Source organism: Melospiza georgiana, chromosome 6 (genome assembly GCF_028018845.1).
Source record: "Melospiza georgiana isolate bMelGeo1 chromosome 6, bMelGeo1.pri, whole genome shotgun sequence".
NCBI classification, from domain to species: Eukaryota; Metazoa; Chordata; class Aves; order Passeriformes; family Passerellidae; genus Melospiza; species Melospiza georgiana.
Window position 1 is genome coordinate 20,420,991 of NC_080435.1, and position 19,434 is coordinate 20,440,424.

The 19,434-nt window shown below is 36.3% G+C and overlaps 1 protein-coding gene across 6 annotated transcripts in view; it reads right to left on the reverse strand.

The window, feature by feature from the left end:
* Positions 1-19,434, reverse strand: part of IRAG1 (inositol 1,4,5-triphosphate receptor associated 1) — a 71,863-nt gene that overhangs the window by 9,724 nt on the left and 42,705 nt on the right. For 5 of the 6 annotated variants that reach the window (XM_058026118.1, XM_058026121.1, XM_058026117.1 and 2 more), the window contains exons 5-16: positions 15,820-15,920; positions 14,537-14,607; positions 13,028-13,201; positions 11,523-11,572; positions 11,063-11,104; positions 9,909-10,499; positions 8,031-8,109; positions 5,516-5,636; positions 4,639-4,669; positions 3,457-3,597; positions 1,299-1,430; positions 333-474 (exon numbers count right to left, since the gene is read on the reverse strand). In XM_058026118.1, the coding sequence (XP_057882101.1) occupies positions 333-474; positions 1,299-1,430; positions 3,457-3,597; positions 4,639-4,669; positions 5,516-5,636; positions 8,031-8,109; positions 9,909-10,499; positions 11,063-11,104; positions 11,523-11,572; positions 13,028-13,201; positions 14,537-14,607; positions 15,820-15,920 (1,675 nt within the window). The remainder of the gene's footprint in view (positions 1-332; positions 475-1,298; positions 1,431-3,456; positions 3,598-4,638; positions 4,670-5,515; positions 5,637-8,030; positions 8,110-9,908; positions 10,500-11,062; positions 11,105-11,522; positions 11,573-13,027; positions 13,202-14,536; positions 14,608-15,819; positions 15,921-19,434) is intronic. The other variant, XM_058026122.1, reaches the window with a different exon arrangement.

Below are 19,434 nucleotides of genomic sequence, written 5' to 3' on the forward strand. Positions count from 1 at the left end.
AGAAAAGTGTTTTTAATAATGAAATTTTGCCTTCATCTGGACCTAAAAGGTAGTTGCATTAAAACTGTGTAGAGTATATGGATTTGCAAGAGGCCATGAGAAAATATGATTGGATCTCATCAGAATTTGGTAAGTGATAGTGAATTCAAATTACTGTACTGTAGCATTAAGTATGGCTCATATGAAGCATCTTATTTCTGTAACATTTGAAAATCTACTCCTGTAGATCAGAACTTCATGGACAGGCTTCACAGTACTTTAAATCATTAATAGCACCAACAACTCTCTGAATTAGAGGCAAGACAAATCCCTAAATTTTTATTTTTCTTTACCAGATGCACCATAGGTTCTGCTAGAATTCTGATTGGCAAGTTTCTTGAACTCCATTAGTTCGGCATGATCCTTTTCATATGTCCTTTTCAGATTTTCCACATACTGCATCATTACTTCTGTTGCCTTTGACATACGCTTCTCCTAAGGAAGAAAAGAGGGAAATATCCAGGTAACCTCTACACATCTCCAACAAATCATTTGCCTCCATATGTATGCTCCATGTCAGGGCTAAATCTGGAGCTGTTGTTCTTAAGGAAATATTGGTATCTCCATGACAGAAAATTCCTAAGACAGAAGAAAATGCCAATTCATATGCATTTCACAGAATATAACAGTTGATGTTGTCATATATTCACAGGCACAGAGGCAGGGTATATCTGATTACTTACGTGGTATACCACAATTGTTTTAAAACTCTCAAAGGTCTTAGCCACTGGCATCAATCTGGTTACTTTAGAGGGCAGAGGGAACATTCTTAAATCTGGGTGGGTATTGATGTGTTCTTACTTGTACTCATTCTGTTCTCATACTCTTTGTAATTGACTGAGCTATTGCCAAAGGCAAGTGACTGAATTAGATGAATTTTTTGATCCAGATAAGTTTTCTTTTCTTTTCTTTTCTTTTCCCTTAATATTTTTATTATGTGCTGCACTGATTTGAAATTAGTTTCTTGTGATGCAGCTGTCGTTCTGAATAAAATATATGTTTCTGTTGTACAGACAATAAATAGCTTAATGGACAATCTTCTGTTGGAACTCTATTTCCAGGCTGTAGGGGTCTGTTACCTGACACTACAACTGTAAGAATCTGTGTCTGGACAGGTTGTAGAGGTCCAATTCGGCTAGCTCATGCAATACAACATACAATGTTGTATTTAATGTCTTTAATCTGTCAAAATGGCAAATAAAACACAACCTCTAGCCCAGGCTGGCAAAGACAGCACCTGTGGATCCAGGTGCCCTCACCTGGCGAACGGCTCCGACCATCTCGGCGCGGCTGGAGAGCCGGGCAGCCAAACGCCGCAGCACCGCAATGTCCTCCAGGAGCCTCTGGTACGCTTCCCTGTGCTCATAGTGGTGCCACAGGTGAGCTGAAGACTGAAGCAAAAATACAGCAGCTCTATCAGCATAGTTTTAGTTCAAATGGAATGGCCAGAGCCTCAAAATGGGGTAGAAATGTCCAGGCAGAACTCCTCACCGAGAGATTAGCCTCAAGGGGTGCCAGCACAGCCAGCACACCCAGCTCACAGTGCTGCTGCTGCCCTGGTGCTTCACTGCAAGAACACAGTTTAAGCAGTTAGAGAGGACTCAGCACATTTCTGATACTTCCCTTCTGAAATCTATAGTGAAACATGCTCTGCCACCTGTAAACTCTACAAATGCCAAGTTCATTTCAACTAGCACTTTAAAATGATTGCTGAGGGACAAAGGACATTTTAATTTTCTATGCACAAGTATTAAGAAGGCCACATGTGTTCTTTCAGTTCCATGATACTTCACTTATTTGGAAAATAAGACAGTCTTAAGAATTGCAATGCTACCTTGATAATAAATTGCAACCAAAATTTGACTGCAAGAAAAAGAAAAAGGGAATATGTTTAGGACAAATCACGCACACAATATCAGAGTTTCCTTTTCTTTCTTGACAACTGTAACCTCCTTATTTTCTCCAAAACATTGAAAATTCTTGTAGATCAGCTTTTTCTTGAAATTAGGTTTCTGAATAACACATCAATTATCACAAGACTGATTTAAAAAATCAGAAAGATTGGTAAAACTGTCACCGAGCCATAAAATATGTGCCAGTCCTACAGAAATGAAGATAACCTCTCAATGAGATTGGAACAACTCTAGGTCTAGTATGATAGAGATTTTACAGAAGCCATCACTGCTTTTAATTGCTTCTTAGTTTATTCCATTGTCCAGAACAAAAGCTTTTATAGGGAAGGCAGTTTCCACTTTGCTATAAATCATGTAAAAAAGCTTATAAAAGCCAGACTGTAGCATGTGAACTGCTCAAAGGAAGAAAATCCTAATCACATTTGTCCCATGCTGGCAACATGAAACTTGATGCCTAATTAGAGATTCTTGACAGAAATCCATGGCAAATCTAACAGACTTGTTTCAGTCTGAAAAGCCTGAGATTTAATAGACTGTTTCTGCTTGCTCTTTACACAGGGAACAGAGAGAAGAGCAGCAAAATATTCTCAATAGTTTTTTTACAGAAACAATAATTTGAAAATGGAGATTTGGAATTCCAGATGAAAAGATGTGACCACAATCTTTTTTTAATTGTATATTTTCTTAACTGATGATAGTCTTGATAAAGTAAATGGGAGAATCACATGTTCTCTTCACTATTCTCATAAGAATGGCAGCACCTCCCTGCAATAATGCATGCTGGGAGGCTAAGGCTATTTCATTTATCAGCCTGGTGTGTAACCATCCCTCCCTTTGCACACAAAGACACGCACAGCACTTCAGTTGACACATTGTAGCAAATTTTTTGTTATTCCAGTTAGAAAACCTAGAGAAAGCTGGCAGGAAGGACTGAAACTACTGCTGTAAAGGAACAGCAGGGACAGCTGGAATCAAAGCGTACTCAGGCCTAGAACCTGAGCCTGAGATTGTACCTATTCCCTAAGTATTCCTTGCTGTTTCCTTTCACACAGCCTGCCTTCTAGTATCTGCAGTTAAGAGGCCTTTCAAGTTATAGACCTCAGGAATCAAGTTTCAAATTATTTTGGCATCTTTCATATCTGGACACTTCAAATTTACTGGTAAAGAAGGTCTTGCCCAGGAGAGCATGGATCAGTGCTCCAACTGCAGTTCTGGATGCTCTTAGCTATGTCACAGACTTATTTCAAGAACTGAACAGCAAATTCCTAGTATTTATTCCTGAAATCTGCTAGACCAGGGAAGCATGCCGTAGGCATTTCCAGCAGTGCTGGCCCACTCTGGCAGAATATGCCCTCACTCAGAGTAGTAGGCAGCTCATGGCAAGAAGTCTGAGCAGCAGAAAATGAAGTTTTGGGGCTGAATTTACAAGTCAAACACATTTGTGATGTTTGTGCACTCTCAGGTACACTACAGTTCAGGAAAAGAATTCCCACAGTTTCCTTACCGTAATGGCTGCTTTAAAGTTTTCCAGTTCCTTCTCAGCATTCTCTTCAGTAAGATTTCTCTCTCTCTCTGCCTGCTGAATTCTAGACTCCAATGTATAACTATCATTTCTAAAGGCCAAGGAGAGTTGTACAAATACATTCTGTTTGGATTTAAAAAAGACATTTTCCAATAAGTCTCACAGTAATATAATTTTCAATAACAACTTCTGAATAAGGTATATGTTTAACTAACTTTTCCGCTTAAATAAGTAGTGAAACAGAAAAATGGAAAGTATTTTTAAATTTGTTTTCTTTGAAAAATCACTTCTATTTATTTCCACTGAAATAGGAATAATAAATGTATTGCTGCCTCTTTTCCTGAATGTTTTTCTGGGAGCTCTGTAAGGCAGAGACAAAATGAAGGAAGCAGCCTACCAGAAGCACCAGAATTCACAATGGATCTGTTTTTTAGCTGGACTTCCTCCAAGGGTCCCCAGGGTTTTTAAACAGATAGTCTGTGCAGAGGAAGTCCAGGGATGAGCTCACCATGAGCATTGTTTTATCTAAGGGATAAACACCTACCCCTGGAAGTATTAACATTTTTATTCTCTTGCACCCTGCTTTTAAAGATTATTTCTTTCTTTACCTAACTTCTTAGGATTAATACTTTGCAAAGCACAAGGCACCAACAGCTCCAGTAAATTGCAGTGTTGTAAAAAAGATCTTTTTCTTCACTAGTATGTGATTTAAAATATAAAAAAAAAATGCTACAAGATAGAGACCTGCAAACAAAATTATTTCCTTGAACTGAGAAAGCAAAAATTACGTAAACTAACAGCAGGATATTATTTAAAAATGCCCCAAAGCTAATAAAAATGCAATTTAAATTGCTGAGTTTCTGGTCTTATTTAATCTCTTTCCTTTTTTTTTACTACTTTAGAATATTAAAACTATTTCCAAAGTGAATTACTATTTTGCTATGAACAACACAAACAAATATTTTGCTTACTCCTACTCTGTTGCTCATATTTCACAAAATTGTTGTCTTGATGGAGTTCCATGTGTTTTGTTACTGTTTTTTTTTAAATGAGAAATATATTTTGGGGGAAAAAAATCACCCCACTACCTCATTCTAATAACCACACTTTGACTTAAAATAAGCACTTAAAATTGGAAAACATCTAAAATAATAGCATACTTACCTCAACTTCTTTTTCAGTGAGTGGTGGGGAGCTAGAAATAAAAATTTAAAAATTCACATTTTAATGAGTTTTTTCTCTAAAAACAAAGCTATTCTAATACTTAATTGAACAACAAAATTATGTTTGAGTTTCCAAAGTTTTCCACTACTTTTCTGTATTGATTACAATCAAGCAATGGTCTCTAAGAAGTTCTTCACCTCATGCATTCATTTATATAAAATAGTGTATATAACAATTCCTTCACCATAATTGTTAAATATTTATTTCACCTGCACAGAGAATCCTTATTGACAGCTCAGAAAACTGAAGGCTCTGGTGGTTTTGCTACATAACCATGTGGCTGAATGGAGGAATCATTTTTGGCTGAATAAGTTTGGGATTGTTTTAACGTTTCAGAAAGTCCAAATCAGTGAATTTACAAGTGAGTCCTTCAACTATATTTTCAAAATAAACTCAGTTTCTCTAAAAAAATTGTCAACTGAAGAAAAACTGCAGAACTTTTACATGCCCAAATTCTACCATTGGAAAGCATCATCTGGCCTGATAATTTTCATGGGGGTGAGAAATAATATTTTCAATATGAATACATATCTGCAGCACCAGTCCTGGAAACCAGGAGTGGAAAAATCTGTATGAAAATCTACTTGTAGCATGCAATTAAGGTTTAAGGCTTTCTATGTAGAACTGTCAAACTAATTTTAAAAGTTGAACAGTTACTGGAAACTGGTGCATTCCCCAGAATTTTTCAGTAAATCTGTGTTGCACATTTTAAGATGCAATAATTTATCTCCCTATGAATGAATGGAGAGAAATTGGCTGGAGACCATTAGTGTGCCTTCTCCTGGATGATGTGTTTCCACTTCTAACGAGCTTTTACCTTCCTGGAAGGGATTTGTGCACTCTTAGTTTTCGCAGCAATACATCAGGAATGCTGGGCATGACATCAGAGCTGCTCTTTGTCTCCTCCTCTTCAGTGGGTGAAGGCAGAGGTGAAGGGCCTAAAGACATTTTCAGATCAAAAAAAATTATGTTACTTGAAAATTCACACATTCTTTTCTGGAATATTTTAGCTCAGAATTTGTAATGGAATGCTGTAATTTTCTAAGGCTTTAAATGCCACTTGCCAAGATGTAGTGTAATGTACCATACTACAGATTTTGTACACCATTTATGGTTATAAATTTCATCAGGTACCTGTTTGCACTGTATGTCAATTGAAACAGGATATAAAGGTTATACTTACATTCTCTGATTCTGTCACTTTCATAAGGACCAAGACATGGCTAACACTTCTTTAAAATTCTTGTTACTTAGCTTCTGTATTTTAATTCTATTTAATTTCACATATATTAGTTCCCTTATCTCCTTCTGTCTTACCAGAATTTCATGAAGGACTCTCCTGTTGGAAAGGCAGATTCCCCAGCCTGAATCCCAGACTTGGGAAGGAATCTTTGAACAGTTCTCCTGTTCATAAGTTTAACAGAAGAATTCTTAGACTTGCCATGTAATTAGTGTGTCAATCTGGAGAGCATTAACATGAAAGATGGAACGGAAGGAGAGATTCTTTCCAGCTACATTTTAGTTTTGTGCATTTGCTTTATATAAAAAAAATTCCAGTATTTACTTAAAAACAGTCACATGTATCCCCATAAAACCCAGTCTGGCACCAGAATTAATCCATTCCACTTAGCTGTGTAGATGCAGAGTTGTGTTTACTCAGAAGGTGACAGTAACTTGTCATTGATAAAAACCATGATGGAGACAGTACATTGGATTCATAACAGTAATAATGAACTATCTGACTATTTCCTATTGTTTAAGCAAAATTACCACTCCAGTTGAAAAGGTGGCTTCTATGACAATGCAAGGAAGTAGGTCTCCCTAACAAATTCACTAAGAATTTGACCCCTTGCTTGTTTTCCCCACTGAGGACAAGGAGTTGACCCTTAAAGTTCTGGCTACCATTTAGAAAACTTACTGGACTAGAAAAAGCTTCTGATACTCATGAGATCCATGTTGAGAAGCTGGATAAAATAATGCTTATTTTATTCACAATGTTTTCCTCAAGATTTCCAAACTTGCCAAAATTATGTAGCAGGCTGGTAAAATGGCAACTATTTTATAGTTTCAAACAGAGCCTGCTAAATAATTTCTCGGAAATTATACATTAACAGAGTGACAGGAATAATATCATCATATCTAATAATTCAAAGATACAATCACTAAATATAGAGGACAGGAAGCCTTTTTCATCTTTATTCATTCACACTGAAAATGAGTCCATTTCCAGACATAACATGAAATGTTGTATCTCAACCATCTCTGAGTATAACAGGAACTTTAAAGCTGATAAGCTAGCCCCAGTGCAAATGTATGAATTAGCAAAATTGTATTACTGTATTAAAAGAAATTGAAATTGTCATTGGATTAAATCTTGGACAATCAGTTTCAGCTGCTTTCATAGTAACCATCTTCATTTCAGTTAATGTCACACTGAACAAGTTCTGAATTCACTACTTCCAAACAAATATATAGTTTTGTCTTAAATATTTTAGGTTGACATATTTGGTTTAAATATTTTAGCTAAGCAGTACTGCTAATTAACTCTTCCACATGTTGAATTATCCTCAGGTTCATATCTTTACTCTTTATTCTGAATCTTTTAAAATGCAGCTACAGGCATCAAATCTTTTTTGCTTGTTTTAGATTGGAGAAAATATTTGGTGCCAGATTTCTTTTTCTTCATTTATGTAGAGCTTTAAAGTCTTTTCCTTTATTTTTCCTTCAAAATCACAGAAATTGAGGTTAAAAAAATCCTACTTATTGCAAGGCATATTTTTCCAGTCCTTCAAACACCTTTATGACTCTTTTCTGGCCTTACATTTTGTCATTGACATGGAAATGTAGACCAGAAGTGAAAATGCCATTTCAATACTTGCCACACATACACTAAAATAATAATTAAAAAAAAAAAAGAATAAAGCATCCCATCTCTTATTTATACTCCCAGGGATAATACTCACCCTTATGACCATAGTATCTTGCAGAACTTACATCCATTTAGTCCATCACTGCTGAAATGTTTTTACAGAAAGTTACTGAAACTTCAGTCCTACAGCTATTAGGTACAAGCCAGACTCCATTCCACATGTGCATCTTTTCCCTTGGTTATAATAATACCTACAGTATCTTCTTGGTTCTAATCATCAAGAAAATGAGGTACTTTCCACTATTGGTCTCTCTTGTTGATAATTTATTACTGTTCTCCATGACTGCTTTAACTATTATAGCAATTGAAGATTTTAAGACTTTTTCTCCTCACCCCCACATAACAGTGAGTTATAAAAATCAATATATAACAAACATTCTTTCCAGTTTTTATGATACTGCACCTTTTTCCTGTTCCGCTGCTTCACTAAGTTCAGGAAGTTTAAGTCCAACTAAATTTTGATTTCTCATCAAAATATGCTCCTGTGAAGAGAAACAACAATATTTCTAACTAAACTACAAATCTCAATTTAAATATCCCTGCCACATGTAAATAAAACACTTACTTTAGTTAATAAACATAATAGAGATATTTGCATTACATTACAGTCAGATGCTACATACCAGGATACTCATAAATTCACACACACTCTAGAATATTACATATTTCAAATTCCATACAGGCATTATTTAGAAAAATTCCTGGTCATGCAAACAGAGATTTGTGAAATGTGCCACTTATTCAAGTAGATATGTAGAGTTTTGGTAAGTGACAGCTTCAGTACCTGACAATAAAAAAGTAATTTTGATATAGCCACAGTAATAACTAAGTATCCCAAATAACACAAGAAATTCAGAAAATCCTACATATGAGACTTTGACTTTATTAAGACCAGAACTTGGGATGCTTCATTGTTACTGTGTTCTACCTCTATATTCCTTACAGGTAGGGAAAAATGCACTCTCAAGGATTAAACCTTGTTGTCTTATTTCTCCTTTTATCATCTTCTCATTTTCTTTCATATTCTCACATGTTTAAATTCACAAATATCTGTTTTTGTTTATGAGTAGACAATTCCCACTGGAGACAGAGCTCAAATCTTGCCTAACTGGAATTATAGATCAAGTTGCAAAAACTTTTTTATTCTCTTATTTGTGCTTATCAGTTTCTAGGTCATTCAAAATGATAGAATTTAAGAATTATAGAATGACTTGGGTTGAAAGGGACCTTAAAGATCATGTGGTTACAAAGCCCCTGCCATGGGCAGAGACAGCTTCACCACCCCAGGCTGCTCCAAGCCCCATCCAGCCTGGCCTTGGACACTGCCAGGGATCCAGGGGCAGCCACAGCTTCTCTGGGCACCCTGTGCCAGGGCCTCAGCCCCCTCACAGGGAAGAATTGCTCCTGGAATTATATGGGGCCCTATAATCAAAACTTCCAGTACATACACACTAAGAATGTGTGTGCTATATCAACAGGAAGGGATGAATAATGAAGCTGCCATTCCCAAACAATACAATAGGAATTAATCAATCAAAGTTCAGAATTGAGGTCCTCACCTGTCAGCCTTATGTTCATCTTAAAATATTAACTACTGGGGGTTAAGGAAAATCTCCTTATTAGGGTGTTCAGGAAAGTACCCGCTGCCTCTTTTTTTTCTTTCAAAAGTCATTATTAGCAATAGATACATGTTCACTGCTTTCTATTGGTGATTTATCATTTCATGAAGTTTCTGCTTTTTTTCCTAGGATTTAATTACTTACTATTTAGGAATTTATTTAACAACAGATTACTCATTTAGAAGCTGACAGGTTTGCAGCAGGTTATAATTAGGAACTGTAAATCTGGACATGCTCTACCTGCCCTTGCTGTCAGAGATGCCCAGTTCTACATCTCTGAACACTTTGAAACATTTTCTGAGACAGTTCAATAACCAACTAATCATTACAAACCCATTTCCTGTCCTCTGAGATCTTCAAATATAAACATGCAAGAGCACATGCATATGTACACCGTGAAGTACCACAGTGCACTTGATGCATACCTGAGGAGAACTAAGAAATAGAGTAATTCCATGGAATTTGCTTACAGGTTACAATTTAGTAAAGAAAAGTTGCAAAGAAAAAACATTATCAATTTTGTGTTGTTTATGCTGAAACTGTTTCCCATTTTATCACTGTCTGTTTCTTGCAGTGATAAAAATAATTCTAAACAAGTTAAAAGCTTAGTAGGGTATGAAAATGCCTTTTTAAAACAGGATACAGCTGATGACAGAACTTACCTCTCTGAGCTTCGTCAGCTTCTGCATTCGAACTGGCTGAACTTGGATTTGAAGGTCTTTGAATGCTTTTACCTGATTGTTGGATTTATTACCAAGAAAGCTTTTATCTTCCTCAGATGGTAATTTTAAAGGGTTTTTCTCTTTCTGTCCAGGCTCCAAGCTATCCCAGGACACAGCCCGTAATAGAGGAGGACGCAGTCCACACAGTTTAAATTCTGGTTTAAATGGAACTTTATGGTCCCTCATTTCTGGAACAGAAATTTTTAGCTTTGAGTCCATATTTCCTATTCCTGGTCCTGGTAGATGGGTTCTTAAAGGAACATCATTTTCCTTCCCTTTCTTGAGGAATGATTTTCCAAGTTCATTTTCACAAACATTCACGCAAGTATTAAGAGACATTCTGCCACCATCACCAGCTGAAGGGGAGAATTTAGGTAAAGTATCCATATGTTTACGTGGATCAAAGTTTTCCTTTTGGTGTGAGAGCTTCTCTTTGGAGTTTTCAAAGCCAGCAGAACGAGGAACCAACCTTCCCTGAGAAATCTTTCTTTGATCATTCTGCCTTCGATCAATTAATCCTTTTGCAGCATTCTGAAAGTACAGGGACACACATGAAACAGAGAATCAAGTCCAGATTCCTCTTTTCCCCTGCCCAAGGACAGATTTTCATTGTAAAAAGCCATTTCCTTTTCAGTGACATTTGCTTTTGAATATGTGCTGTTGACAAAAGAAATAATTTTTAAAAGGCACTTAAAGAATATTGACTTTGGAATCTCCTCTCTGAACTTTTGAGTTAACCTCTCCCATTCCAGAGTCCATTACATCAATCCTCCTAAAGCCAAGCTCCTCAGCATGTTAATGTCATGGAAAGTCTAAACCACTGACATACACCAAAATGGCTATACCAGATATTTAAAGTTATTTAGTATATTGATTTTAATTGAGCTAGAGCAGGGTGCATGATGGGATGAAAAGATCAAATGGCAAGCCCACTGTCCTACACTTCTTTTGCAGGTGCTTCATAATTTCTTAAAACAGTGTAATTTTCTTTTCACCCAGTGAACAATCTTTCAGCATTTTCAGTCCCATCAGTAAATCATATGTGTGCTAAGACAAACCAGCACACTGTTCAGCTCTCGATGTGAAACACTTACCTCTGCAGTTTGCCTGTCATCCTCTTTCACAATTCTGTTATTCTAGCAAAAAAAATTGAAAACACTGCTTACAAGGTTCTGTTTCACACATATCTAACATTAGATATAGATATTAACAGCTGATCTTTGAATCTCATCATTTTTACATTGCTTATTGTATTTATTTATGAAATAACTTCAGGGATTAGCTTTTTCATACATTAGGGTTATATTGCATCTTTTTCTATTTTCCACACTTAATAAATCTTCATGATCTTTCAGGCCTTGTTACTTCATAGATTTCTGTCTTCAGACTAAATATTTATTTGGCCCTTGCTGTACAGAGAAAGTACCAGTAATCCAATTTTGGCATATAAAATGGTATTCCAAACATACAATTTTTATTAGGGACTAAAAGGACAGCATATTATAATATAGTACCATAATAACCAGATTATTGCACAGACTATTCAGCTCTTACCTGCCCTGGAGATACTGACTCAATACTAGTGGTTGTGCATGCATCAGATCCTGAAAGATACACATATAATTAGGGCATATCCTGATATTTTGCTCAAAATTTTTACTAATATAGCCTTACCGAATCCATATGTGCACAGTTTCCAATAATACATGAAGGACAAAAATTCAAATGTCAAAAATACTATTAAAACAGGAAAAAAACAAATCAAACCCATAGCAAATGAAACATCATTAAAGCTTCTCAAAAGTCTGTATTGACAAAATTTTAAAAATAGAACATGTGAACTTGCAACACCACAGCAATAAAAATATAATAAAAATATGTATATTTAAAAATCTATTTTGTATGCATTCAGAGCTTCATCATATTCAGGACCAGATGCTTAAATCTACTCTTCTCAAGAAATACTAAACAAATGCTTTTTTTGTGAGCTTTTATATGTTAAAGTTTGAGCCTGCAAATGATTGGATTTGATGATCTTAGAGGTCTTTTTTTCCCTTAATGATTCATGATAATTTTACCTGATGGAAGTGGGAGAGAGAGAATTGCTCTGAGATGCTATGGGTGCAACTTTAGGACTAAGAGTAGGGGAAACTGCTTCATTAGAACAAAGGCATAAACAAAATGAAAAGGTGATTTTACTTTCTAGGCTTGTACCTTCTGTATTTTTACAATTCAGATGAGATTAAAGCTTCAACATCATAGTCATGTGTTTGTCCAGAACCTGATAAGTCATTTTAATTGCCAGGCTGTACTTGGCAATTAGGAGTTTAGAGCATGTTTCATGTCTTATACTTGTCAAAAATTGATAAATTTCTATTGATACAGGGAATCCTTGCTCTCTTCAGTTTTATGATACTGTAAGCACTGAGGGGAGACAGCACAAGACAAGATTCATGAGGAATTTAGGATAAAAAAGAGGTGATATATAGCTGTGGGGTTTTTTTTTCCCTCCAGAGAGTTTGAAATGGCATTTCAAAGCAAAATGAAAGTCCTATTTCATGGTAAAATGGCATTTTGTTCCACTTTTAAAACACTTCAAATAAAAGGAAAAGTAATTTCAACTGACATTCTAGAACAAAACAGTTTATTCTGCTGCTTTTAAATGAGGATCTGGTCCATTTACCTTAGTTTATGGCTATGTTCAGAATAAGAGGCAGTGTAATTGTGTCTGGAGGGGATGTTTTTCCCAGGATGAATTCTAGTCACTAGAATTTCATTTAAACAACAATTTGTGAGCATTTTTCACTTTTCAATAAAAATATTTCATGCCTTGTTACACTGTTTGCAGTGCAACTTTACACCATTTTACCCAGACACATCTGGGTACATGGATGGGGCATTTCTGTTTTTGTGCAACCTTGTGGAGGACATGAGGGATTCTGACCTTCAAATTAACCAAGAGTATGGCAACAGCAGCAATGTATAGATTACAGGAGATGTTTGCCTTTAGAGATGTTTGAAGGAGAATATAAAATCTGGTTTTCAGGATCTGCCCCTACCTGTGGGTGACTCTGAGAGGCTGCTTCTTGACTTCCTGCCTCTGCGTGTTAGGAACCTCTCACTCACTTTCTTTGCTTCTTCTAACAATTCAAGGTTCTTCTTTTTGTCTTCCTCTGAGATTTTGACATCTGGTAGTGGATCATTCACCAGATCAATCACATGACCACTATTGTCTATGTAGAAAATGTTAGAATTAGAGCTGGACCTTCCATTTCCAGGTATATTGTGGCATCTAAGAGCAACAAGTTCAAAGCAAGCCTGTAAATTTATACCTATAAATTTAGCTTTGAGCTCGCATGGAACAAAAAATTAATGTCTGCTCATTCCTTATGTTGTTACAATCCCAAGTTTAGAGCAAGTCCTCAAAACCACAGGCAATCCACTAAGATTAATTCACTGTGATGAAAAATTCTCTGAATATGTGAAACTGGCTTTTCCAGCTGTGTCTCCAATGCAGTTTTTCTCATTTCTAAATAAAAGTGCCATTAGATCCATCTCAACTTACAGTAATGGCATTTCTGTTGCAGACTGAGCTTCTTCATGGAGTTTTCATGTTCAGTTTTTCATGGTTAAGAACCCACAAACTCAGCCAGCAAAGATTTATGCACAATAGTTTTAACAATTAATTTAACACTTCATTAATCTGTGGCATTTAAATTGGTTGAAAACACTAAAGTTTGAGCACCAATTTTTACAATTCTCCAGCCTATGATGCAGCAAAGAAAGCAGGCAGTTGTCAGAAAGGTCCTTTCTGTGTGAGTCAGTCTAAATGGCTTTAAGAACATCTAAAGAACAGCTTGGATGAGGGGGAGGAAAGTCATCAGGTAATATGAGAAAAATATTTTAAAATTTGACAAGAGCCATTACAGAACCATCAGTTTTCAGAAAAGTAAAGGATTTAAGCAAGCAGCAAAAACTCAAGAGTTTTTTGTTTGTGGGCGTGGAGTTGTTTCACTATTAGTTTTTGATTGATTTTTTGAGGGGGAGAGAGAAGTCCTTTGGCTTTAATTTCCTTAAATTTAGTTCAGTTTCAAGGATGTCAAAAACCATACTTACAGACTGAATATGTAAAGCAATCTAATTTCAGTGAAATATCTGTTTTGGTTTAAACTCAAATTTGTGTGTTGGAAGTTTGAGAGACAAGACGTCCCATGACACTTTCCCTGTGCCAACAAAAGAGAAGCTCAAGTGTAGCAAAACCAGTATTTTGTATTCTACAAGAAATAAAGCATGTATATGTTGAGCCTTCTAAAGATGTTAAGCTAATGCACCAATTAACAATTTCTGAAAGTAACAATGTATGTATTTCCCTAAATTGGTCTGCATGCAGTTCACTTACAAACTCATGATCACAATTCAACATCCCAGCAGCGTTCCCTGTGCATGCATTACACAGTGTGCACAGAGAAAAAAATTGTGGTCAATAGTCAGACTCTCTATACAGGTTCTCATTGCATGCCACATTTTCTGAGAATACATCCTAACTGAAATGAATAATCACTTCTTACCAACAGAAGTCAGTGAACTTGTTGAATTCCTGGTGGCACGGTTAGAATGTCTCCTATGGGGACTCCGAGGCCTATGGAGAAAAGTGAACACAAAAAAATCATGGAGTATGGCACCAAAAAGAGGTCATAATTACCTATTAAAAATTAATATTAAAATGAAAGCCCTTTGATTTAAAAATTAAGACAAAAAGCATGTATTGCAGTTTCTCTCATCTCCAAACAAGTGGAAAATGGAGGAGATTGTGGAAAGAAGGAAAATTGCAGAAATTGATCCAACAAAGAAGTTCTAAAATTTGCTATTAATCTCATTCACTGTGAACCTGATTTCTTTGGAAACCTGTACATTTCTGTAGATTATTACCATCACTTAAAAATAATGTAAGAATGGCATATAGCAAAAAACCCCCGCAAACCCAAAACAAACAAACAAACAAACAAAAAAAAAAACACAAAAAAAACCCCCAAAAAGCCCAACAAAAAACCAATCACCAACAAAAACCCCCAAAAGACTTAGTCTTCCTGAATTTTTACTGCTTCTTTAACTAAATTTTATGGCTAAAATAATTCCTTAGGCTCCCACATTGACATTCCCATAGAATCTTTCTAAACTGCAAACCAAGTAAAAGTCTCAAACAACTGCAGAAATGTAAATACTGATCCTGCAAAAATTCTGCCTTTGAAGGGCTGCAGATAAATTCTGACTCTAAACTAATCTTGAAGTTTGGAGCAGCACACTTTTTAAAATACAAACAAATTATAGATTTACAAAATATATTTTTATATGGTTTTTTTCCCCATATTTTAAGTTTAGTGGCAGGTCAATAAAATTAAAAAGCCCAGGTCAGGAAGTAGGCTTTATCAGAGTAAATATAATAACTGAAAACTGAAGTTTTCAACTTCAAACAAGATTACTACTTCTATTCAATGACTTACTTTCACAAATGCTTAACCTCAAGGTGGTATTCTTGTCCCATCTATGTGAATGGGCCCAAAACTGCTTTAAATCCATTGTATCACAGTGGTCAAACTAGATATTTAAGTTGTCCAGCTCAGTGAGTGGGGTTGTCAGGCTCAGTGTTCTGTGTTACTCTTCTCTTTTAGTCTCAGTTATATTCCTGTTCCTCCACCTGCATCCCAAACACCATTCTCAAAATGCAAAGGCAATATGACCAACTCACAGAGATACACCATTAATATTTTCACACAACATACATTTCAGAGCAATGTTTTAGAAACACAGCCCCTGAAATTGATGAATGGATTGGTAATGTATCATACAGTACCTGTAAACCAGATTTTTATCAATTTCTACATCTGGAGTAACAGCATTCTCTGGAAGAACAATAGAAGGTGTGCTGCATGTTGTCCCTTCAACAGTTGTGTCCTGAATGATGTATGACAAATATAAAAATGTAGTTAAACAGAAATTTAAAGCACTGAACATTGACTGTCTGTGTGGAAAACAATGTGTATTTCTCAATTTACCTAAAAGAGAAAAAGTAATTGAAATAAGACATAATTAGCTGTAATTTGACAAAACAAACTTGAAGACATGATGGAGACCTGGAATATCTGTTTTCTTTAAAAACTTTTAATGCATGCAAGCCAAATTCAATAAGCATGGAGCTAATGAGAAAGCTTTAAAAATGCAGTCATAGACTGGTTTTGCACACAGCAAACCATTCCTCTAGTGAAGTACATGTCCAAGAGTTTGGTGAATTTATGACCTGAATGCAAGAGTGAAAAGCAGCTCTGTATAACAGGGCTAAATTAAGCACACAAACCCTCCAAATGATAGTAATATATAATGAAAGCTTGAAAAAAACACAGTATTAAGTGTACACGATACTCAAAACTCCAGAAAATAATTTAAGTTAACTTGTTAAGAGCACCACGTGGTTTTCCCTCAGATTACTTGGAAACATATTTTTAAAAAACATAATTTAACAATTTAATTAAATAAAATATAATTTTTAAGTGCTAAAAGAAACTGGCAAGCTGGTACTGAATATTAGTATGTGCTTGCCTGCTTAAATGTGAGACCTTGCCTCAAGAACTTAATCTCACACCTTCTGTATAATTATACCATTCAGCTGAAGAAAAATAATCCATTTCCTGTGAGATATCACAAGCGGAGATGCATCAAGTTGGCATAAATCAATGTGGATGTCTCATATGTGCTAAGAAAATGATTACTTCTACCCCAAGTATTGTGTTCAGATTAAAACGAGAAAACAGCTCAAGGGAAAGCTTCCCAGCAGAAGCAGTGAGCTGCTGTCAAGTGACTTCTAAAATTAAAAGAATAATTTTTAAATTCTCAAATCCTAATTGCTTCTGCTAGGCACTGATAAACATGAGAGTTTTGTTTTAGTTTGTTATTTGGAGTCTAAAATTTCCTTGAAACTACATCAAAGCTTCACAAGAAATTTGTAAGGCAGGTAAGAAAAATCTGTGGCAATAGCACTAATTTAGGCATTAACAGAATGAATAAGTCGCAGTTTAGTAAGTCAATTTTAGACTCTGGAAGTGTTCCAAGGCCAGGCTGGGGGGAGCTCTGAGCTACCTGCTCTAGTGGAAGGTCCCTGTCCCTAACAGAGCAGTTGGAAATGCATGACCTTAAAGGTCTCTTCTGTTCTAAACCATTCTATTCTATTCCATAAGAAAGCTGATTCTTACTTGACTGCTAATTTCTGTCATTTACAATAGAACTCCTTGCAACATCTCTCCCAGTGCTGCATTTTCTTCTTTTTGAAATAACATTTTCTGATCAAGTAAAAGGACTCTACAATACATGGGAAATGGCATAACATTAAAATACATAGCATAACCCTTTTACCTCTCAAAGGCAGCGAAATAGGCCTTGATTTGGACACCTGAGTTAGGATTCTTGATTCTACTGTAAATAGCAAACTTTTTTAATAAAATTTTTTCAAGCAGCTTCACACTTCCATACTCATAATTCTGATATGAACTGCCTTGGCAAGTTCACTTTGTCAGTCACAGGAGAGCAGGATGGGGAACATGCCAAGAAAACACTGTGAAGATTTAAATTTAGGAAAAATATCATTGCAATTCTGAAAATGTTAAAATCCCAAAGCATATGTGATTCAAATGCACAAGTGACATTTTTTGACAATAGCTTGAAAGCAATTTTGAGTAATATCCTTGAAAATGTTAAAAAGTGACAATATATTTTGTCAGTCACAAAACTCAGGTGACTCCCCTGCTTGTAGGGCAAAGCAGCTGAATACACATGCACAGTGTTTTTACTAATCTTGTGACTGCCAGAAAGCAAAAACTTCTGAATGATGTAACAACAGCCTTGAAGTCACTCAAGCCCATTTTAGGACTCTAAAAACAGCTCATTAAAAAAAAAAAAAAAAAAAAAAAAAAAAGAAAAAAAGGAGTTTGCAGTCCAGGCTAGTTCAGGTCAGGTAGAAAACATTAATCCTAGTCAGCAGCCATAGGAGTTCAGGATCCACACAAGTGAAACCTCATGGCCCCGTTTGTCCAAACCTGCCTTGTCCAGGAGAGGGGCAGGAACAGCCAGAGCAGGAAGCTCTTCGCATGGCCAGCTGGCTCCAATCACAAGGAATTGTTACAGATTCTCAGTGCTCAGGCTGCCCTACACAGGCCTTGGAAGAGAAGCTTTAACAGGAAGCTTAAGCTGCCTCACAACAGTGCAGTGTTGTACAACTCTACAGAGATGTCACAGAAGATTTCCATCACTTTCTTATTTGTGTGCCTTTAACTCTGCTCCCTTGGGAGCTTCCAGACCCGTCTGCTCCTCAACTATTCCCAACAGTTGCCTCATCTCCTACTACCAGTGGTTCCCTGCTACCCAAATCTTTACTTCCTTTTTGTCCAAAGCCCTCCCCCGCAAAAAAAAAAAAAAAAAATAAAAATTAGGGTAAAACTGACTCCACCTCTGTGGCTCAGGAGGGAACTGCTCCACAAGGATGACCAGGAGCCACCCAGACTTGCAGGGAGGCATGTGGAAGGCTGAGAGGGTGGCACAGGCAGTTTGGTCCATAACAGAACAGCCACGAGGATCAGGGATGGAAGTAGAACCTCCAGACATTCTGGCTGTTTAGTTCTACCAGGCCCTCACTAAGCATACAGAGAATGGGCTTTTGAAATGTTTATAATCCAGACAAATTCAGGTGATTTTTACATGAACGGGATGGTGAGGGGAGAAGGAATACAAAGATACTCTGCTGAAAGGCCCACCATGCCAGGTGACAGAGCTTTACTGCGTAACACCTGAATTCTTTAAAGCACTGCGGAAAAAAACCCAAAACAACAGAAAACTAGGAAACAGAAAACCCTCTGCAACCTGGCCATATTCTTAGATATTAATTAAAAGTCTAGACTGAACTTCAGAAAAACACAGGCTGCATTAAGAAATACTGAAATGAAAACATTTGTTTTCTCAAAATAAATTTGAGACATAGAACCCAGGCCTTCCCATCATGTAAAAGCATGATCATACTTGAAGCATGCAGAAAGCACATGTGATGTAACATTTGACATTAAACATTAAAATGAACATGTGGTGTTCATTTTCTTTTTGTCAGAACTGTTTTGCAATCTGTGCATTTGGGCATGCAGGGAAAAGGTGGGGAAGATTCTCCTGAAAGAGAATGAGGAAGGTGATAGACACCAGACAGCACTCTAGATGAGAAGAAATTTCAAACTTTTTTTTTGAAAATAGTTTTAAATGGCAGAAAACAAATTCACTAGCTTTCAGCTCCTTCTGATGCCCTCTCCTTGCTTGCAAGTCCTTATCTCACAATAAGCTGTTTTACTTAGAGTGACTTACAGTCAGGCTGTAGAACTTGACCTGCAGCAAGGGCCAAGAGTGACAACAGCTATGAACAAGACCAAATTTTCACAGC